Raw genomic sequence first — 19,315 nt, 5'->3', positions numbered from 1 at the left:
ATCATATCTTTGTTTTCAGTACAATATTGTATAATTGTTTCAAATACATCATTGTATTAGCCACAACATACATAATAATGCATTGAATACAGCATAGTATCATATAATTGCATTGAATACAAGATCGTATCATACAATGATATTGAATACAACATTCTATTGAGTATTTGTATTAAATACAACATTGTATCATATTGTATTAAAAACAACATTGTATAATTTTATTGTATTCAATACACAGGTTTGTACAAGCTTATTCTTCCAACACTGGGCCCCGTTCCTCAAAGTGATCTTAGCGCTAAGGTGATCGTTAGTCCCATACTTTGATATAGGCTTACGATCATCGTAGCGCAAAGGTCGCTTTAAGGAACGGGGCCCAGGGCTCTGTTCCTCAAAGCGATCTCAGCGCTAAGGTGATCGTAAGTCCCATACTTTAACATAGGCTTACGATCATCGTAGCACAAAGATCGCTTCAAGGAACGGGGCCAAGATCAATGTCACAGAAGAGAGTATTCAGGAAACGAATTTAAAATTACCCCAAATCTTTCAAACCTATACATTATGTACACATTGTCCAACCTATCAAATATGTATAGATCCTCGACCAAGACCTATGAAATCAAGAAATCAAGGAGATTCAATATATTTGATTCCAAGCTAACATGGCGCCATTTATGATGAAAGTCAGTTAGCAAACAGTCTTTCACTACACAGATGCCAACAAAAAGGGTACACGCATTACAAAGACAAGTTAATATTGCACGGAAATACAGGACAGTCCTGTCATCAAATAGTTTCTATATCAACATGGTCAGCACTAAAACATCAGTCCATATTTGGACAAAGGTATATAAATAATTTACATATTCATATACACATTAAGCACAAAGATGTCCACTCTGTACACAATCTGAAGGTTTGCGGACAGGTTATCAGTGGGATTCCTAACTGTATTCAGGCAAATCTGTTTTGAGTCCCATATGTAATATACATGACAGTGAGGTATGAATGATGCATGGCTAGTTTCAGTTATACAGCAGCAATATCTAATACCGTATTCAACGTAATAAGCGCCCCGCTCTAATAAGCGCCCACGGCGATATTTGTTAATATATTGGCTAGTGAACAATCCCAATTAGCACCCCTTCCGATTTATCAATGTACATAAGACTTATTTATTCATGTATAATACGCACTTGTGTGTTATATGCACCCTTAATTATGGGCAATTAAATTCTAGAAAAATATATCTGTTGTATATAAACATCTCAGGCTGTCAGCATAAACCGCGAAATTTATCTTTCAACTCTGTTTTTTTCTCTCACCAAAATACTATTCTAATAAGAGCCCCCTATTTCTAATTTTGAGAGTGCCCTGGGCGCTTATTACGTCGAATACGTAAACCTGAAGTAAATGGATATTCAGCACTTAATCTTTGAAACCATTGGTTAGTTGATAACCAATCAGATGCCCTCTTACAACCAATCACAGTTTGTATGGGTAAAGCATTGGTCAGTTGACAACCAATCAGATGCCATCTTGCAACCAACCACAATTTGTCTTGGTACAGTATTGGTCAATTGACAACCAATCAGTTGCCTTCTTACAATACCCTACCTTGTTTATAAAGGTTGGAAGAAAGTGACCAACTAGTGGTCAGTATTTGATTGAACTGACCAATGACGGATATAAATGAGGTAAAGCTGATAAACTCTCAATCAAACATTATCAGTCCAAATCATTGACCAATGAAATTCAATATAACCCAATGAGTTTACGAATTTGTTACCATAGTAACAATCTGTAAACATAAATGTCATAAAAGAAGGAAAAAACATCTGCACAAGATCACACAGGGAAATGGACCAATCAGAAGCATGCATTCCATTCATTTCAGGTTATTGGCTCTGAATAAACCGGTAATCCTATAATGACTAGTTGCAACATGCAAAGAACCAAATATCTTGGATTCAAATATTCGCACTATCATAATAGATCGTCTTTTATTGACCTTATTAATTTGAACCAATGATGCGACCAGTTCCATATTTCTGCAGTCTTACATTCAAGTCCTCTGCAATTACATAAACACAGAACTCTTCGAACCAATTCACACCTTGATTGTTTTGTAAACAGTCTCTTTCCATACTGGATATGTTGAATACTGAATCGCGACTCTGACCTGACAATCTTTCTCCGAACAAAACTTTCCAACATTTTTCAGTTTTCACCAATGGCTGGTCAGTTCCTAAAACATCTCCATCTTGCCATGTCTCCTCATCAAGTCTATTTGACCTGGTATGACCTTGGCCATTACAAATATGCAGATGAAGTCAGGTCAAAGAACTCTGGCAATACTATCCATCACCGTTATTTGTGATATGTTGTTCACTATATACACACATGGCACGTTTCTGTATCAGTTTCGACCAGATTCACACACTTTTCCAGCAATCAGCTTTGTCAACATTGATATTTCATCTCCTTTTTATCTACAGCTGTATCAAACAGAAACATCACACTAGAGTTCTGTTGATAAGTAAGTTTTGTAGCAATGTGTCTGTTTCTTTTAATACTGAATAAGCCAGTAATAATACCGTCTCTGGACCAAACACATTGATGGAAACACAATGCATCAAAGCTTTTGTCAGTGACACCTTTTCCAATTGTCTGAATTGTATATATAATGATTTCTGCACCGCGTTCTATGGTCAGAAATGACTGCTCAGAAATCTGATCAGGAAGGACTCCATTACATCCAGAACAAATCCGGAATTACCAGTAAAGTCAGCAAAGACCATCTTTCTAGACATGGCACCTTCCATGGCAAGACAAAACATAGCACTTTCACAGTCTTATCCAATCAGATATTTCTCCCGATGTCAAATGTATATTTGATTTTCTTTGTCCTGAATGTGACCATTACTGTTCCGTGCTCCTGAAATAGTTTTGATGAAGTTATCAAGAGTCTCAGATGACCAAGAAGCGAGAAGATTCTGAACATGATTAAAGACCCTCTCCAGAATGCTGATCTATCTTCTTCCTCTTCTTCCTCCACTGTCCAGAAGCGATCTTCTCCCTCACAGCACAAGTGATAGTTCTTCTTGTACTGTAATCACTCTGAACACCATGTCCACAGAAAATCCTGCCATTAGTGTGTCCAACAACCCACAATTGCAAATCAGATTTTACCATCCAATCCAACACTGTACTGATGACTGTTCAGAAACACAGAAATGAGTGATCTCCCTTGTACCATGTCAGGATTACAGAGTTCCACTTGTCCTTTTATTGTCACACTAGTGTCTTTGTTTGTCCTGCTTAAGGTCGTAGGTGACACATTTATTTCATCTTTCAGACACGCTTCAATCATGGGTCAAGGTCAGCATTCCATCAAGGTCAAAAATCCAAAACCGTTTAAGAAACAGTACACTTTCAGGCTCAAGCATTGTACCAAAGTGCCACATATGTCCTTTAATGCTGTCAAGGTCAGCATTCAATGAAGATATCAGAAAGCTCAAATCTACCCTATTCGATAGCTTGCCAGTTTTTTTGACGACGATGTATTCACAAGGATCAACTTCGCAACATGATTCTGATAATATTCCTTTGCCAGTGCTTGTCTTATATATACATGTATATACACGATGGATTATTTTTCATGCTTCGAAATACAAACGTAAGCCTTGTAAGATCCAGCCTAAATACAGACATAACAATCGTGTAGCCATTCAACAACTTATGACTAAGCTGGAGAACAGTTATTTAAAATTATTATGAAGGTTGTCATAAAAACAAGAAAAAAGGTGAAGGTCATCAAAAGGTGAAGGTCATTTATCTTGAGCTTGGAACCTTAGCACTGACATCAGAATAACCCTTGGTTGGGCATTACTGGTCACGTTATGAAGGTGAAGGTCATATGAGCTGAATTGTAGATATGGCACTTGATGACAAAATATTGAGTCTTTGGTCCAGAGAAGCACATCTCCTTGACATTCCAACAAGGCCATATGGAGGTCTGAATGGCATTGATTATGAAGGTGAAGATCATTATACTGTAGCCTCTGGACTAATCTCGATGACGGGAAACTTGCGTCTCTGTAACTCACGCGTGACTTGAGCAAGATCGGTCACCAACTTCAGTTCTTGATCTTTTAGCTTTTTGATCTCCCGCTGACTTGTCTGCAAAAAGGAGAGAGATTGGTCGTCTCAATAACAGTACACAATGTCAGTTCAAGGTCATACATATCAGTAAACAATGTCAGTTCAAGGTCATACATATCAGTAACAATGTCAGCTCAAGGTCATACAATAACACATATCAGTAAACAATGTCAGTTCAAGGTCATGCATATCAGTAAACAATGTCAGTTCAAGGTCATACAATAATACTTATCAGTAAACAATGTCAGTTAAAGGTCATACATATCAGTAACAATGTCAGCTCAAGGTCATACAATAATACATATCAGTAAACAATGTCAGTTCAAGGTCATGCATATCAGTAAACAATGTCAGTTCAAGGTCATATGGTAATACATATCAGTAAATAATGTCAGTTCAAGGTCATGCATATCAGTAAACAATGTCAGTTCAAGGTCATATGGTAATGCATATCAGTAAACAGTGTCAGTTCAAGGTCATATGGTAACGGTAATACAATGATGTTGTACATCTCAGCCATTCACTTGTATCGTTTGTAAGAAAATGTTCACTTGCCAATCATAAATGTTAAAGCGCTAAAACCAACTTGTTATTCTCAGGACATCACATTTCTGGTGACATCATTATATCCTCAGTTATTTCAGACACTATTGATCCAAGACCCTACTGTTCTGAGCTTTAAGCAAAGCATAAACACGATGGTTGTGAACGAGAAGATGAGTATGAAGCAGATGCTATTGTCCCCCAGGAATCAAGTTCATACAACAATAAAACACTCCAAAGCCATGATACCAATTTTGAGTGAGTATGGTCTGGTATGGATTGACTGACAGTGGATATCTAAAAAATATTATGTGACAGTCAAGGCCTACAATAAATTGTATGACAGTCAGTACCTACAACATTTTGTATGACAGTCAGTACCACAACAAGTTGCACGACAGTCAATACCTAAAACAAGTTGTCTGTCAGTCTATATCTAAAAAATTTATATAACAGTCAATACATACAACAAGATGTATGACAGTCAATACCTACCACATTTTGTCTGAGCAGTTCTAACTTCTCACAGCGTAGTTTATGTACCTCTGCTTTCAACAGGTCGGCTTGCCGGGAAACAGCATCACCTGGTGGACAAATAATGAACCAGTCAGCTAAAGTAACCATATATAGGCCTAAATGTTTCTACATCATTTTCTACCAGGATGTTCCCTACCATTTTAAATCTGTGGGTTGTATTGACAAAAATAACTATTTTGTGACTCATTAAAAACAGATCAAATAAGATGGTGGCACAATTCTAAACAAGTTCAAGTTCCATCCTAGACACTATATTATACCCTGTTCCATAGCACTACAGCTATCATTACTCTTATGCTGTAACATAGACTTCAGCAGTTGTAAAACATTGACTTACGACAGATGTAGTGCTAAGATGCTCGTAACTCCCATACTTAAACATAGACTTACGACAGTTGTAAAGCTAAGGTGCTCGTAACTCCTATACCTAAACATTGACTTACGACAGTTGTAGTGCTAAGATGCTCGTAACTCCCATAGTTTAAGATAGACTTATGACAGTTGTAGTGCTAAGGTGCTCGTAACTCCCATACTTTAACATAGACTTACGACAGTTGTAGAGCTAAGTTGCTCGTAACTCCTATACTTAAACATTGACTTACGACAGTTGTAGAGCTAAGGTGCTCGTAACTCCTATACCTAAACATTGACTTACGACAGTTGTAGTGCTAAGATGCTCGTAACTCCTATACTTAAACATTGACTTACGACAGTTGTAGAGCTAATATGCTTGTAACTCCCATACTTTAACATGGACTTACGACAGTTGTAGAGCTAAGTTGCTCGTAACTCCCATACTTAAACATTGACTTAAAACAGTTGTAGTGCTAAGATGCTCGTAACTCCTATACTTAAACATTGACTTACGACAGTGGTAGTGCTAAGATGCTCGTAACTCCTATACTTTAACATAGACTTACGACAGTTGTAGTGCTAAGATGCTCGTAACTCCTATACTTAAACATTGACTTACGACAGTTGTAGAGCTAATATGCTTGTAACTCCCATACTTTAACATGGACTTACGACAGTTGTAGAGCTAAGTTGCTCGTAACTCCCATACTTAAACATTGACTTAAAACAGTTGTAGTGCTAAGATGCTCGTAACTCCTATACTTAAACATTGACTTACGACAGTGGTAGTGCTAAGATGCTCGTAACTCCTATACTTTAACATAGACTTACGACAGTTGTAGTGCTAAGGTGCTCGTAACTCCCATACTTTAACATAGACTTACGACAGTTGTAGAGCTAAGTTGCTCGTAACTCCTATACTTAAACATTGACTTACAACAGTTGTAGTGCTAAGATGCTCGTAACTCCCATACTTAAACATAGACTTACGACAGTTGTAAAGCTAAGGTGCTCGTAACTCCTATACCTAAACATTGACTTACGACAGTTGTAGTGCTAAGATGCTCGTAACTCCCATAGTTTAAGATAGACTTATGACAGTTGTAGTGCTAAGGTGCTCGTAACTCCCATACTTTAACATAGACTTACGACAGTTGTAGAGCTAAGTTGCTCGTAACTCCTATACTTAAACATTGACTTACGACAGTTGTAGAGCTAAGGTGCTCGTAACTCCTATACCTAAACATTGACTTACGACAGTGGTAGTGCTAAGATGCTCGTAACTCCCATAGTTTAAGATAGACTTACGACAGTTGTAGTGCTAAGGTGCTCGTAACTCCCATACTTTAACATAGACTTACGACAGTTGTAGTGCTAAGGTGCTCGTAACTCCTATACTTAAACATTGACTTACGACAGTTGTAGAGCTAATATGCTTGTAACTCCCATACTTTAACATGGACTTACGACAGTTGTAGAGCTAAGTTGCTCGTAACTCCCATACTTAAACATTGACTTAAAACAGTTGTAGTGCTAAGATGCTCGTAACTCCTATACTTAAACATTGACTTACGACAGTGGTAGTGCTAAGATGCTCGTAACTCCTATACTTTAACATAGACTTACGACAGTTGTAGTGCTAAGATGCTCGTAACTCCTATACTTAAACATTGACTTACGACAGTTGTAGAGCTAATATGCTTGTAACTCCCATACTTTAACATGGACTTACGACAGTTGTAGAGCTAAGTTGCTCGTAACTCCCATACTTAAACATTGACTTAAAACAGTTGTAGTGCTAAGATGCTCGTAACTCCTATACTTAAACATTGACTTACGACAGTGGTAGTGCTAAGATGCTCGTAACTCCTATACTTTAACATAGACTTACGACAGTTGTAGTGCTAAGGTGCTCGTAACTCCCATACTTTAACATAGACTTACGACAGTTGTAGAGCTAAGTTGCTCGTAACTCCTATACTTAAACATTGACTTACAACAGTTGTAGTGCTAAGATGCTCGTAACTCCCATACTTAAACATAGACTTACGACAGTTGTAAAGCTAAGGTGCTCGTAACTCCTATACCTAAACATTGACTTACGACAGTTGTAGTGCTAAGATGCTCGTAACTCCCATAGTTTAAGATAGACTTATGACAGTTGTAGTGCTAAGGTGCTCGTAACTCCCATACTTTAACATAGACTTACGACAGTTGTAGAGCTAAGTTGCTCGTAACTCCTATACTTAAACATTGACTTACGACAGTTGTAGAGCTAAGGTGCTCGTAACTCCTATACCTAAACATTGACTTACGACAGTGGTAGTGCTAAGATGCTCGTAACTCCCATAGTTTAAGATAGACTTACGACAGTTGTAGTGCTAAGGTGCTCGTAACTCCCATACTTTAACATTGACTTACGACAGTTGTAGTGCTAAGATGCTCGTAACTCCTATACTTAAACATTGACTTACGACAGTTGTAGAGCTAATATGCTTGTAACTCCCATACTTTAACATGGACTTACGACAGTTGTAGAGCTAAGTTGCTCGTAACTCCCATACTTAAACATTGACTTAAAACAGTTGTAGTGCTAAGATGCTCGTAACTCCTATACTTAAACATTGACTTACGACAGTGGTAGTGCTAAGATGCTCGTAACTCCTATACTTTAACATAGACTTACGACAGTTGTAGTGCTAAGATGCTCGTAACTCCTATACTTAAACATTGACTTACGACAGTTGTAGAGCTAATATGCTTGTAACTCCCATACTTTAACATGGACTTACGACAGTTGTAGAGCTAAGTTGCTCGTAACTCCCATACTTAAACATTGACTTAAAACAGTTGTAGTGCTAAGATGCTCGTAACTCCTATACTTAAACATTGACTTACGACAGTGGTAGTGCTAAGATGCTCGTAACTCCTATACTTTAACATAGACTTACGACAGTTGTAGTGCTAAGGTGCTCGTAACTCCCATACTTTAACATAGACTTACGACAGTTGTAGAGCTAAGTTGCTCGTAACTCCTATACTTAAACATTGACTTACAACAGTTGTAGTGCTAAGATGCTCGTAACTCCCATACTTAAACATAGACTTACGACAGTTGTAAAGCTAAGGTGCTCGTAACTCCTATACCTAAACATTGACTTACGACAGTTGTAGTGCTAAGATGCTCGTAACTCCCATAGTTTAAGATAGACTTATGACAGTTGTAGTGCTAAGGTGCTCGTAACTCCCATACTTTAACATAGACTTACGACAGTTGTAGAGCTAAGTTGCTCGTAACTCCTATACTTAAACATTGACTTACGACAGTTGTAGAGCTAAGGTGCTCGTAACTCCTATACCTAAACATTGACTTACGACAGTGGTAGTGCTAAGATGCTCGTAACTCCCATAGTTTAAGATAGACTTACGACAGTTGTAGTGCTAAGGTGCTCGTAACTCCCATACTTTAACATAGACTTACGACAGTTGTAGTGCTAAGGTGCTCGTAACTCCTATACTTAAACATTGACTTAAGACAGTTGTAGTGCTAAGGTGCTCGTAACTCCCATACTTTAACATAGACTTACGACAGTTGTAGTGCTAAGGTGCTCGTAACTCCTATACTTAAACATAGACTTACGACAGTTGTAGAGCTAAGTTGCTCGTAACTCCTATACTTAAACATTGACTTACAACAGTTGTAGTGCTAAGATGCTCGTAACTCCCATACTTTAACATAGACTTACGACAGTTGTAGAGCTAAGTTGCTCGAAACTCTTATACCTAAACATTGACTTACGACAGTTGTAGTGCTAAGATGCTCGTAACTCCCATAGTTTAACATAGACTTACGACAGTTGTAGAGCTAAGTTGCTCGTAACTCCTATACTTAAACATAGACTTATAACAGTCGTAGAGTTATGATAGCTTTATAAAATGGAGCTCAGCCCCTTATTCATATCAGTTTGTTTATAATACCTCGGATGTATTAGAAGACCAGACCGTACACCTTTCAGAACTCGTAACAGAAAGAACATCATGTCATTGACCTAGCCATTATTAAAGTTACGACTCTCATTTCAACATCTTCTCCATTCCGAGCCTTGAGAGTTTGCTACTTAACGCACTCAGCAATATTCCAGCTACATGACGGTGGTCTGAAAATGATTGAGTCTGGACCAAACAATCCAGTGATTGACATCATGAGCATCAATCTATGCAAATGGTTACGATGACAAGTATCTACCAAGTCGGTGAGCCTGACCATTTGATTCCGTTAGTCACCTCTCATGACAATCATATGTTGCTGAAGACCTAATCTAATGTGGATCTTTACAGGGTCCAAACCAAGAAGAGCTACAGTATTTGAATTACCGTATTCTACGCAATAAGCAAAATTAGAAATTGGGGGCTTATATTTGCATAAGATTTGGGTGAAAATTAACAGAGTTGAAAAATCGTAAATTTCGTGGTTTATGCTGACAGCCTGAAATGATACAACAGAAAAGTCTGCGCATATTATACACAACAGATATATTTTTCCAGAATTTAATTGCCCATAATTAAGGGTGCATATAACACACGAGTGCATATTGTACACAAATAAATAAGTCTTGTGTACATTGATCAATCGGAAGGGGTGCTAATTGGGATTGTTCACTAGCCAATATATTAACAAATATCGCCGTGGGTGCTTATTGGAGCGGGGCGCTTATTACGTCGACTACGGTATGCTATAAAACATATCAAAACCTATTTATACATAATAAAAAAGTGAAGTGTCAGTGCTAAAAAAATGACAATTGTTCAACAAAAATAGTGTACACACAAAGGTCACTCAAAATTAGGTGAACAAAGAATCCACTTGTTTGGAGACATCACTAACACAATGAAGATAAAAAGCACAGAGAAATGCCAAAGCCTCACTTTCACCATCCAGTGAAAACACACAGCCACCATCTTCACTGAAGCTATTGGAGAGGGATGCACGGATATTGTTGCTGGGGGTACCGGCTGACGACATACTCTCCTGAAACAGAGGAGAGGAAACACTACTAGCAAGGCAGCGTGGGATAGCACGACACAGGGTGCACCACATAGTGTGGGAAGTTGGGAAAAAGGGAGAGGTCAGCTTGTTGTGAGAGAAAAGCAGGACTTGGGACCAAGGGTGTAGTTGACTACCAAGGATCACGATTGGGTGAATCTGGGTCGGATATGAATTGGATCCTGGCATGGTAAAGGTAAACAACTCTGTTCACTGAATCGTGGAACTACCTCCAGGCCACTGTGCCCCCAAATCTAGAAATGAATGGACTAAAAGAAGATACAGCTCCATGGGACAATGCCAATAATTGATCAGTGGTTGCCATGGTTACATGTTCGGCCGTAGCAGGAGACACAGGGGACCAGTTATTGTTTCCATTTTGATAAGTAGGGGAATGGAGAATGAGAACTGGTATATATAATCATATAGTCAGCAACGTTCCTTCTTTATCATGGATGGCTGTCAGATATGCCAAACAAACTAGTGACTGAAGTCATGAGCAATGATCGCAGGACTGGAGCATGATGCAGTGCAGAGTTGCGTCCCTTGGACACGCCAGAAACCTATGAATGTGGGTTCAAATCCCGGTTAGCCCTAATTATGTTTCTAGGTTTTGTAGTGGTTTGTAACAATAAGTGAAGAAAGGTACTTCGTGTTAAAAAGCCCTTTTATTCAGACCATGTGGTCAGCATGGTGGCCATCTTGTTACAACTCAAGGGAGAGCACTCTCGTTGGCTTAGCTGCTAGATACTGCTTGGGTATGACTACTTAATATAGATTAATGGACTTCTGTTGACATTAACACTTATCATTACAGGTTTGTCAGCACCATCCCCGTGCTCGTGGGTTTCACCGAAGTGGTAAACGTCTGAGACCTGCATCACTTCGGGCTTTCCTCCCACATTAAGCTGACACGCTGTGATATAACTGGAATACTGTTAAAAGCGGTGTTAAACCCAACTCACTCACTCGCTCCTCGTACATCTGCTCTAATGACAAGTGTGGAATACTGGACAGACGGTCAACGATAATGACATTGGTTTGACCAAACACTTTCTCCACATCACAAAGGATGTGATATTCCAAAGAAGGCTGTGACACTAGAAGGTTGCACGTTGTGACTAAAATAGGTTTGGAATTGGAAGAGAGAATTGCAATAAACAGGATCTACTGGTAAGATTCAAGACAACTCCTAGCATCCCAGTCAGCAGACGAAGGAAGGAAGGAAGGAAGGAAGGAAGGAAGGAAGGAAGAATGATCAGGGAGGATGGGACAACAGGAGGCCAATACAATCTGACTGTGCTTTGTAGGGACAGGACTGACCAACTATTGCCAATAATTATCGTATAGAGTACTACAGAAATGTTCCCCAGACTGAAATCTCAATTCAGTAAAGCACCCTAGCCGACCAATGAATGGCACAAAAGGCAAAGTACACACAAAGGTTCATTTCTGTAGAACCCTACGACCCCTTCAGCCCAGCTATTGCTGGTTGCACTGAGTGTAGGATCAGACACTGGGAGTGGATGACAGGGAGAGAGAGTGTGAGTTCACAGACAGACATAACATGTAGGTGTCTTTTAGAATTAGTAATGATTAAGTACACCATTCTTAATTATCCAGTTCATCATATCTCCATTCTGTTAGGACAAATACCCGGGATTCATTCACCACCATTTTTTGTCAGAAGGTGATGTCACCATCTCATGTACTAGTAACTTAGCACAGAAATTCTCTTGCTCGTGGGAGCAATATGATTGGATGTCTATTTTTAGCACTGTGCTGAATCTGGCTCCAAACGAAGTAATGGTAATGAACGCTTTTGGGTATTAACAGAAAGGAGATATAATACTCTGCAAAACTGAGGATGATGTTACCATGATAACAGTTAATGAAACAATTTTCAAAAAATGACGTTGCCATGGTTACAGTTAATAAAACAATTTTCAGAAAGTGACTGATTTCATGATTTTTCTTCACATCAGGTCTTAGAGTGATTTAAGTCTTACATGAAAGTGTTTTTTAATCAAAGTATTTACAATACAGATTAAAACATATATTCAGTGTGACACGTAATGCTCTCATGCAACTCAATTATCCTCTTCTCTCGGGTTGACTTCACTGCAGTGCAAGAGTGTGACAGAAAGAATAATACATGTAGCTTGATGAAGAAAAGGCCCATTTAAGAAATCACTGAAAGAACCAGGTGCCATTACAACAGCTGATCACTACACTGACAAAACAAAGGAAGACATTGTCACATGGAAGGACGAGCCATTTCAGGACCTTATTTTCAGAAAGCATTATGTTTAATACTTGAACCAATGAAACAATTTTTTACCCTTTATCAATCTACCCAAAATCATAAATTTAAAGTTCTGTTATAAATTATCAATAAAATCATAAACAAGAGATCTGTCTACAGTCTTTAACCCCAAACTTCACGGTACTGAACTATTTTCCCCAAATAGTTAACATCTGAATGTGTTACAAATGAAAACGCTTTTTGTCAAGCTTTTTTTAAATTGGTATTGAAATTTCTGCTTCTGAGTAAAAGCCTGAAATGCTGTTCCTCCAGTCAGCGCCCCCTAGTGGCTTTGACACGTACCATGCCTGTGTCGGAGTCCTCGTGGTCGTGGTTGTTGTGTGTTGGCGTGAAGTCGTCCATGCTGTTGAAGCTACTTTCAGAGTTGGAGGGAGACAACTGAACACTGTTGTGGTTGATTCTGAAGATAACCAAACATAGAAATGACAAATAATCGCATCCGTCACCAGAATCTTACAACTGATAATGAATACTTGATGATCAAAGGTCAGATAAGTGATCCCAGCAATGGTCTACCATGCAGTTTTAACACATTGTCAGCACAAGGGGATAAAACGACGGCCAGCGCAAGACAAGCGAACACAACAACCACATGGCCAAGAAGGGTGTTGGTGGGGAAAGGAAGGGAGCCATATCACATGTTAAACCCATCCTGTAGCTGGCGAGATGCTGCTGGGAATAGGCCAGGAGAGCCATATGACATGTTATACCCACCTTGTTGCTGACGAGATGCGGCTGGGACTAGGCTAGGAGAGCCATATGACATGTTATACCCACCTTGTAGCTGACGAGTTGCAGCTGGTACTAGGCTAGGAGAGCTATATGACATGTTATACCCACCTTGTTGCTGACGAGATGCGGCTGGGACTAGGCTAGGAGAGCCATATGACATGTTATACCCACCTTGTTGCTGACGAGATGCTGCTGGGACTAGGCTAGGAGAGCTATATGACATGTTATACCCACCTTGTTGCTGGTAAAATGCGGCTTTGTCTAGGCCAGGAGAGCCTTAAGACATGTTATACCCACCTTGTAGCTGGCGAAATGCGGCTGGGACTAGGCTAGGAGAGCTATATGACATGTTATACCCACCTTGTTGCTGACGAGATGCGACTGGGACTAGACTGAAGGGGAGCTATATCACATGTTATACCCACCTTGTTGCTGAAGGATGCGGCTGGGACTAGACTAGGAGAGCTATATGACATGTTATACCCACCTTGTTGCTGACGAGATGCTGCTGGGACTAAACTAGGAGAGCTATATCACATGTTATACCCACCTTGTTGCTGACGAGATGCTGCTGGGACTAGACTTGGGGAAGCTATATGACATGTTATACCCACCTTGTTGCTGATGAGATACGGCTGGGACTAAACTGGGGGGAGCTATATGACATGTTATACTCACCTTGTTGCTGACAAGATGCTGCTGAGACTAGACTGGGGGTGGCTATATGACATGTTATACCCACCTTGTTGCTGACGAGATGCTGCTGGGACTAGACTGGGGGGAGCTATATTACATGTTATACCCACCTTGTTGCTGACGAGATGCTGCTGGGACTAGACTGGGGGTGGCTATATGACATGTTATACCCACCTTGTTGCTGACGAGATGCGGCTGGGACTAGACTGGGGGAGCTATATGACATGTTATACCCACCTTGTTGCTGACGAGATGCTGCTGGGACTAGACTGTGGGGAGCCATATGACATGTTATACCCACCTTGTTGCTGACGAGATGCGGCTGGGACTAGACTGGGGGGAGCTATATGAGATGTTATACCCACCTTGTTGCTGACGAGATGCTGCTGGGACTAGACTGGGGGGAAGGAGGGGGGCTGCAGGTGATGTAGGAGGACATGCTGACAGACCCCTGACTGTCCTGACGAGACCTGGAATACATGCCACACATTAGTGTCAAGCATGGAGAAGCCAAGCAGTTTACTTTGAAACATAGTAACACACACTCAGGCAAGGTAACAACTTTCAAGCATGATAACAACTTTCAAGCATGATAACAACTTTCAAGAAAGGTAACAATATTTAAGCAAGGTAACAAGTCTCAAACATGGTAACAACTTTTAAGCATGGTAACAATTTTCAAGCATAGTAACACACTTTCAAGCATAGTAACAATATTTAAGCAAGGTAACAAGTCTCAAACATGGTAACAACGTATAAGCATGGTAATAACTTTCAAGCAAGGGAACAACTCTTAAGCATGGTAACACACTTTCAAGCATGGTAACAATATTTAAGCAAGGTAACAACTTTCAAGCAAGGCAACAACTTTCAAGCACAGTAACACACTTTCAAGCATAGTAACAACCTTCAAGAAAGGGAACAACTTTAAAGCATGGTAACATACTTTCAAGCATGGTAACAACTTTCAAGAATAGTAACACACTTTCAAGCAAGGTAACAATGTTTAAGCATGGTAACAAGTTTTAAACATGGTAACAATTTTCAATGGTGTCCTGTGGGTCAAGCTCATCAGAGTGTGGTTTTACCATGCTTTTAGCAATATTCCAGCTGTGTCATGGTGGAGGACACCAGAAACGGCTTCACACATTGTACCCATTGGAGAATCAAAAGTGGGCCGACTTTTTACGGCTAGGTCAATCAGTAATTAACCCACTTCTTTCCTTTTTCAGTCACAAGAGATTAATCCATGAAGCAAGTAACTGACTTGTGACTCAAATTCTGCAGACACTAGAATCACATGCTGGAACCTACCCCTTATCTTTGGATTTCTTCTCGAGACTACTGGAGAACTGCCGGACTAGACTACGAGGGGTGGAGGGAGACTTCTTCACCTGGAGGTACAAAAATACTCAGGGTATAGAATAACAAAATGCTGAATTACGTTTTACTACTTATAAAATTGAATTCTTCACTGTATTGAACCAGTGTGCAAGGAAATATTATGTTATCACTAAAAAACATTTTGGTGGAAAAGAGTGTTATGTTTACAGCATACACAACAAAGTGTTAGTTAAGTTCGATGTTCTTTGAACAGAATTCCACAGTGGTCACAGTTTCAGGATCATAATCAGGACTAATCTGGGATTCAAACCCATAACCATTAGATCTGGCAGGACTAAGGGACACAACTCTGCACAGAGAATTGGGCCTTAGACCACTGGGCTATCTGGGCACTGGTTTCCTAAGATGGTGCTGATTTATAGTGCTAGCCCACTGAGATACCATGCCGCAGTTTAACATGAATACCCAACTCAGACACAGTATACTGACTCCGAAGCGACCAGTTCTTGTTTTAGCCCCTTAATGCCGAGCGCCAGACGGTTACAACAAGTACCATCTTTTAACGTCTTTTGGTATGACGTGGCTGGGGATTGAACCCTGGACCTTCCTCTCTCTGGGCAGACGCTCTACCACTAGACCACGGAGGTGATATCTAATCTAAGTGTCCCTGGCTGGCAAATTGGGAAAATATAATTGTATTTTTTATAAAATCTGATTAATCGGGAAAATTGTCATTCAATTTGGGAATATTTACTGACATTTAATGCAGATTTGGGGACAAATATCAGCCTCTGAGCAGACCTAGATAAGTTCCTGAAATAACTCTTTTGTTTCTCACCGGTGATGGTGAATTCTTCTCATCTTCCCCGACTGTGGGAAGAGAAGTAGGAATGCCATTGCTTTTGCGACTGCCGACCGGTATATTCGATTCAAAGGACTGGCTTCGTCCCTTCCCACTGAATGCTCGTTTGACTGAGTCAAACAGACGACTTCCTTCTTGTTTGGATCCAGGAAGGAGAGAGAACCCGAATAATTCAATATTCTTCTTGTGAAGGTCCTGCTGCAAAGAGTCGAGAAGAGACGTTCGTGTCCTCTCCTGAAAATACAAACATTTCATTCAAAGCAAGCTGATTTACTTTTCTTGTGAGTTACGTATGCCACAGTTAGCTACATCCCAGCTTATTACAGTGAGTGAGTATGATTTTACGCCGCTTTAAGCAATATCATGGCTGGGGACACCAGAAATGGGCTTCACGCATTGTACCCATGTGGGGAATTGAACCCAAGTTTTCGTCATAACAAGCGAACACTTTAACCACCAGGCTACCCCACCGCCCCCTCTTACAACAAGCATACTATTCTGGCCTGGGATAGCCAGGGTTTATTGTTGATGAGACTCTCATTCGGCCTGGGATAGCCGGGGTTTATTGTTGATGAGACTCTCATTCTTGCGGGCGGAGATGACTTTTTGACAAATTACCTGGTGACATTTGACAAAACAATAAGAAACGATACGGAAATAAATATATCTTAGAACATGACAACATACCCCCAGTTTAGCAAACTGTTCTGATTTGTAGCAAGCAAGTTCTGCATTGATCAGCTTTGTCAGGAGGAATTCACGGAATTCTGGTCCCTGGAATGATAAAAATTAATTTGAATATAATAATGCAAAAAGTATGGAAGCCTTTTAGGACAATTTGTTTTTTGGGTTTCTTTTTCTTTTTTTTCAAAACACTGACTTGAAATTTCAAGATACTAACTAATTATCGTATAATTTCAACTTACGTATCTTGAAATTTCAACATAGCATCTTGAAATTTCAACATAGTATCTTGATAATAAGTTGAAATTTCAACATAACATCTTGAAATTTCAAGAAAAATTTATACATACAAATGGCCCTAAAAGGCTTCCATAAAAAAAGTTAATACCATTTAATTTGTTTTTTAAAAATAAAACATTTTGGAAGTGACATTCATAAATAAGAATATGTTATTCAAACAATATCTAAGATAATTATCTTGTGATGCTAAGAGAAAGATGCGAAAGAGTGATTTAGGTTGAATGCCCTTTTGAAAAGTATTTTAGTTTGAACATTGTGCCTGTATAATGTGGGAGAAAGCCAGAGTTGGCACAGATCTCTAGACATTTATTTGTTTGGTGACATCAATGGATACGGGTGTTAGAAACAAAACAAAACAGAACCAGGGTGAATCTGGGATTCGAACCCACAATAAAAGGATCCTGGCATGCTTAAGGGAGACAACTCTGCACATTGAATTGTGCAGGTCAGTGGTGCAGGGCTAGACCTCAGAATCAAAGGAAGGGGCTGACAAACCAAGAATGATATTCAGGTTGAATTAGCATCAATGTCTGACATCTTAAAACATCATACCTTTTTAAATACTGCAGGCTCCTGGAGAACTGGGCTAAACTTTGGCACATCTTTCCTTGATGTTATACACACCTGCAGAAGAAGACAAATAGATTAGTGTGTGTTTGTTTGTTTGTTTGTTGTTTAACACTGTTCTCAGCAATAATTTAGTCATATGATTGAAGCCTGTAAATAATCGTGCCTGTACTAGGCAATCTAGTGATTGATATTATGAGCAATCAGTGAAGAGTAATGATGAAACAAATACATACAAGTCAGTCTGTCATAAGGGACCAGTCATTTATAATAGGTCGGGTGGGTCAGAAGGAATCAGGGGAGAGTCTCCAAAAAATATGACAGTCTCTAAGGGAGGGTCATAAAAAATAATACAGTTGTACGGGGGAGGGTCAACCAAGACTAAGACAATTATAAGGGTAATTATTTTCAGTACATTAGTGCATTGAAAACCTTGGACCCCCTCCCCCTGTAATAAATGACTGGTCCCTGAAGTACTTGAGACATCACATCATGATCACCTAGCATCTGTCAGTGTGCACAATACAGAGTTATCTCCCTGTGACTGAGACAAAGTGTAAGGTTTTTACTTTATCTGTTGTATTTGATTATGAAGTTGTATGTATCTGTTGTGTTGGTTCCCTTTGTGCATCAGTTTGTATGTTATGTGGTGTGTGTGCATGTGCGCATGCGTGTGAGCGTGTGTTATCAATGTCTGTGTTGTGTGGTCAGTTTGGGGGTTTGTGGTCAGTGTTTGGGTTGTGTGTCTGTGTTGTGTAATTGGTGTAGTGGTTGTGTGATCTGTGGTTGGGGTTGGGGTTGGGGTTGGGTTTGGGGTTTTTGGGATGTGTGGTCGGTGTTGGGGTTGTGTGGTTGGTGTTAGGGTTGTGTGGTCGGTGATGGGGTTGGTGTTGGGGTTGTGTGATCGGTGTTGGGGTTGTGTGGTCAGGGCTGGGGTTGTGTGGTCGGTGTTGGGGTTGTGTGGTCGGTGTTAGGGTTGTGTGGTCGGTGATGGGGTTGGTGTTGGGGTTGTGTGATCGGTGTTGGGGTTGTGTGGTCAGGGTTGGGGTTGTGTGGTCGGTGTTGGGGTTGTGTGGTCGGTGTTGGGGTTGTGTGATCGGTGTTGGGGTTGTGTGGTCAGGGCTGGGGTTGTGTGGTCGGTGTTGGGGTTGTGTGGTCGGTG

General features: G+C 40.0%; 1 protein-coding gene across 18 annotated transcripts in view; it reads right to left on the bottom strand.

Moving 5' to 3' along the window:
- Window positions 1-1,257: 1,257 nt before the first annotated feature.
- The window catches only part of LOC124144419 (rap1 GTPase-activating protein 1-like), a 345,341-nt gene continuing 327,283 nt past the window's right edge, over window positions 1,258-19,315 (bottom strand). For 10 of the 18 annotated variants that reach the window (XM_048402803.1, XM_048402796.1, XM_048402795.1 and 7 more), the window contains 9 exons: window positions 18,139-18,210; window positions 17,290-17,376; window positions 16,579-16,836; window positions 15,711-15,790; window positions 14,762-14,866; window positions 13,251-13,368; window positions 10,525-10,627; window positions 5,203-5,291; window positions 1,259-4,182 (listed from right to left, as the gene is read on the bottom strand). In XM_048402803.1, the coding sequence (XP_048258760.1) occupies window positions 4,051-4,182; window positions 5,203-5,291; window positions 10,525-10,627; window positions 13,251-13,368; window positions 14,762-14,866; window positions 15,711-15,790; window positions 16,579-16,836; window positions 17,290-17,376; window positions 18,139-18,210 (1,044 nt within the window). In that variant the 3' untranslated portion in view covers window positions 1,259-4,050. Of the gene's footprint in view, window positions 4,183-5,202; window positions 5,292-10,524; window positions 10,628-13,250; window positions 13,369-14,761; window positions 14,867-15,710; window positions 15,791-16,578; window positions 16,837-17,289; window positions 17,377-18,138; window positions 18,211-19,315 lie in introns of all 18 variants that reach the window. The other 8 variants (XM_048402791.1, XM_048402790.1, XM_048402789.1 and 5 more) reach the window with 4 other exon arrangements.

The sequence above is a fragment of the Haliotis rufescens genome, unplaced genomic scaffold (genome assembly GCF_023055435.1).
Source record: "Haliotis rufescens isolate VD_foot unplaced genomic scaffold, xgHalRufe1.0.p SCAF_29, whole genome shotgun sequence".
NCBI classification, from domain to species: domain Eukaryota; kingdom Metazoa; phylum Mollusca; class Gastropoda; order Lepetellida; family Haliotidae; genus Haliotis; species Haliotis rufescens.
The sequence above is the reverse complement of the archived record's forward strand: the minus strand, read 5'-3'. Positions and strand labels throughout refer to the sequence as shown.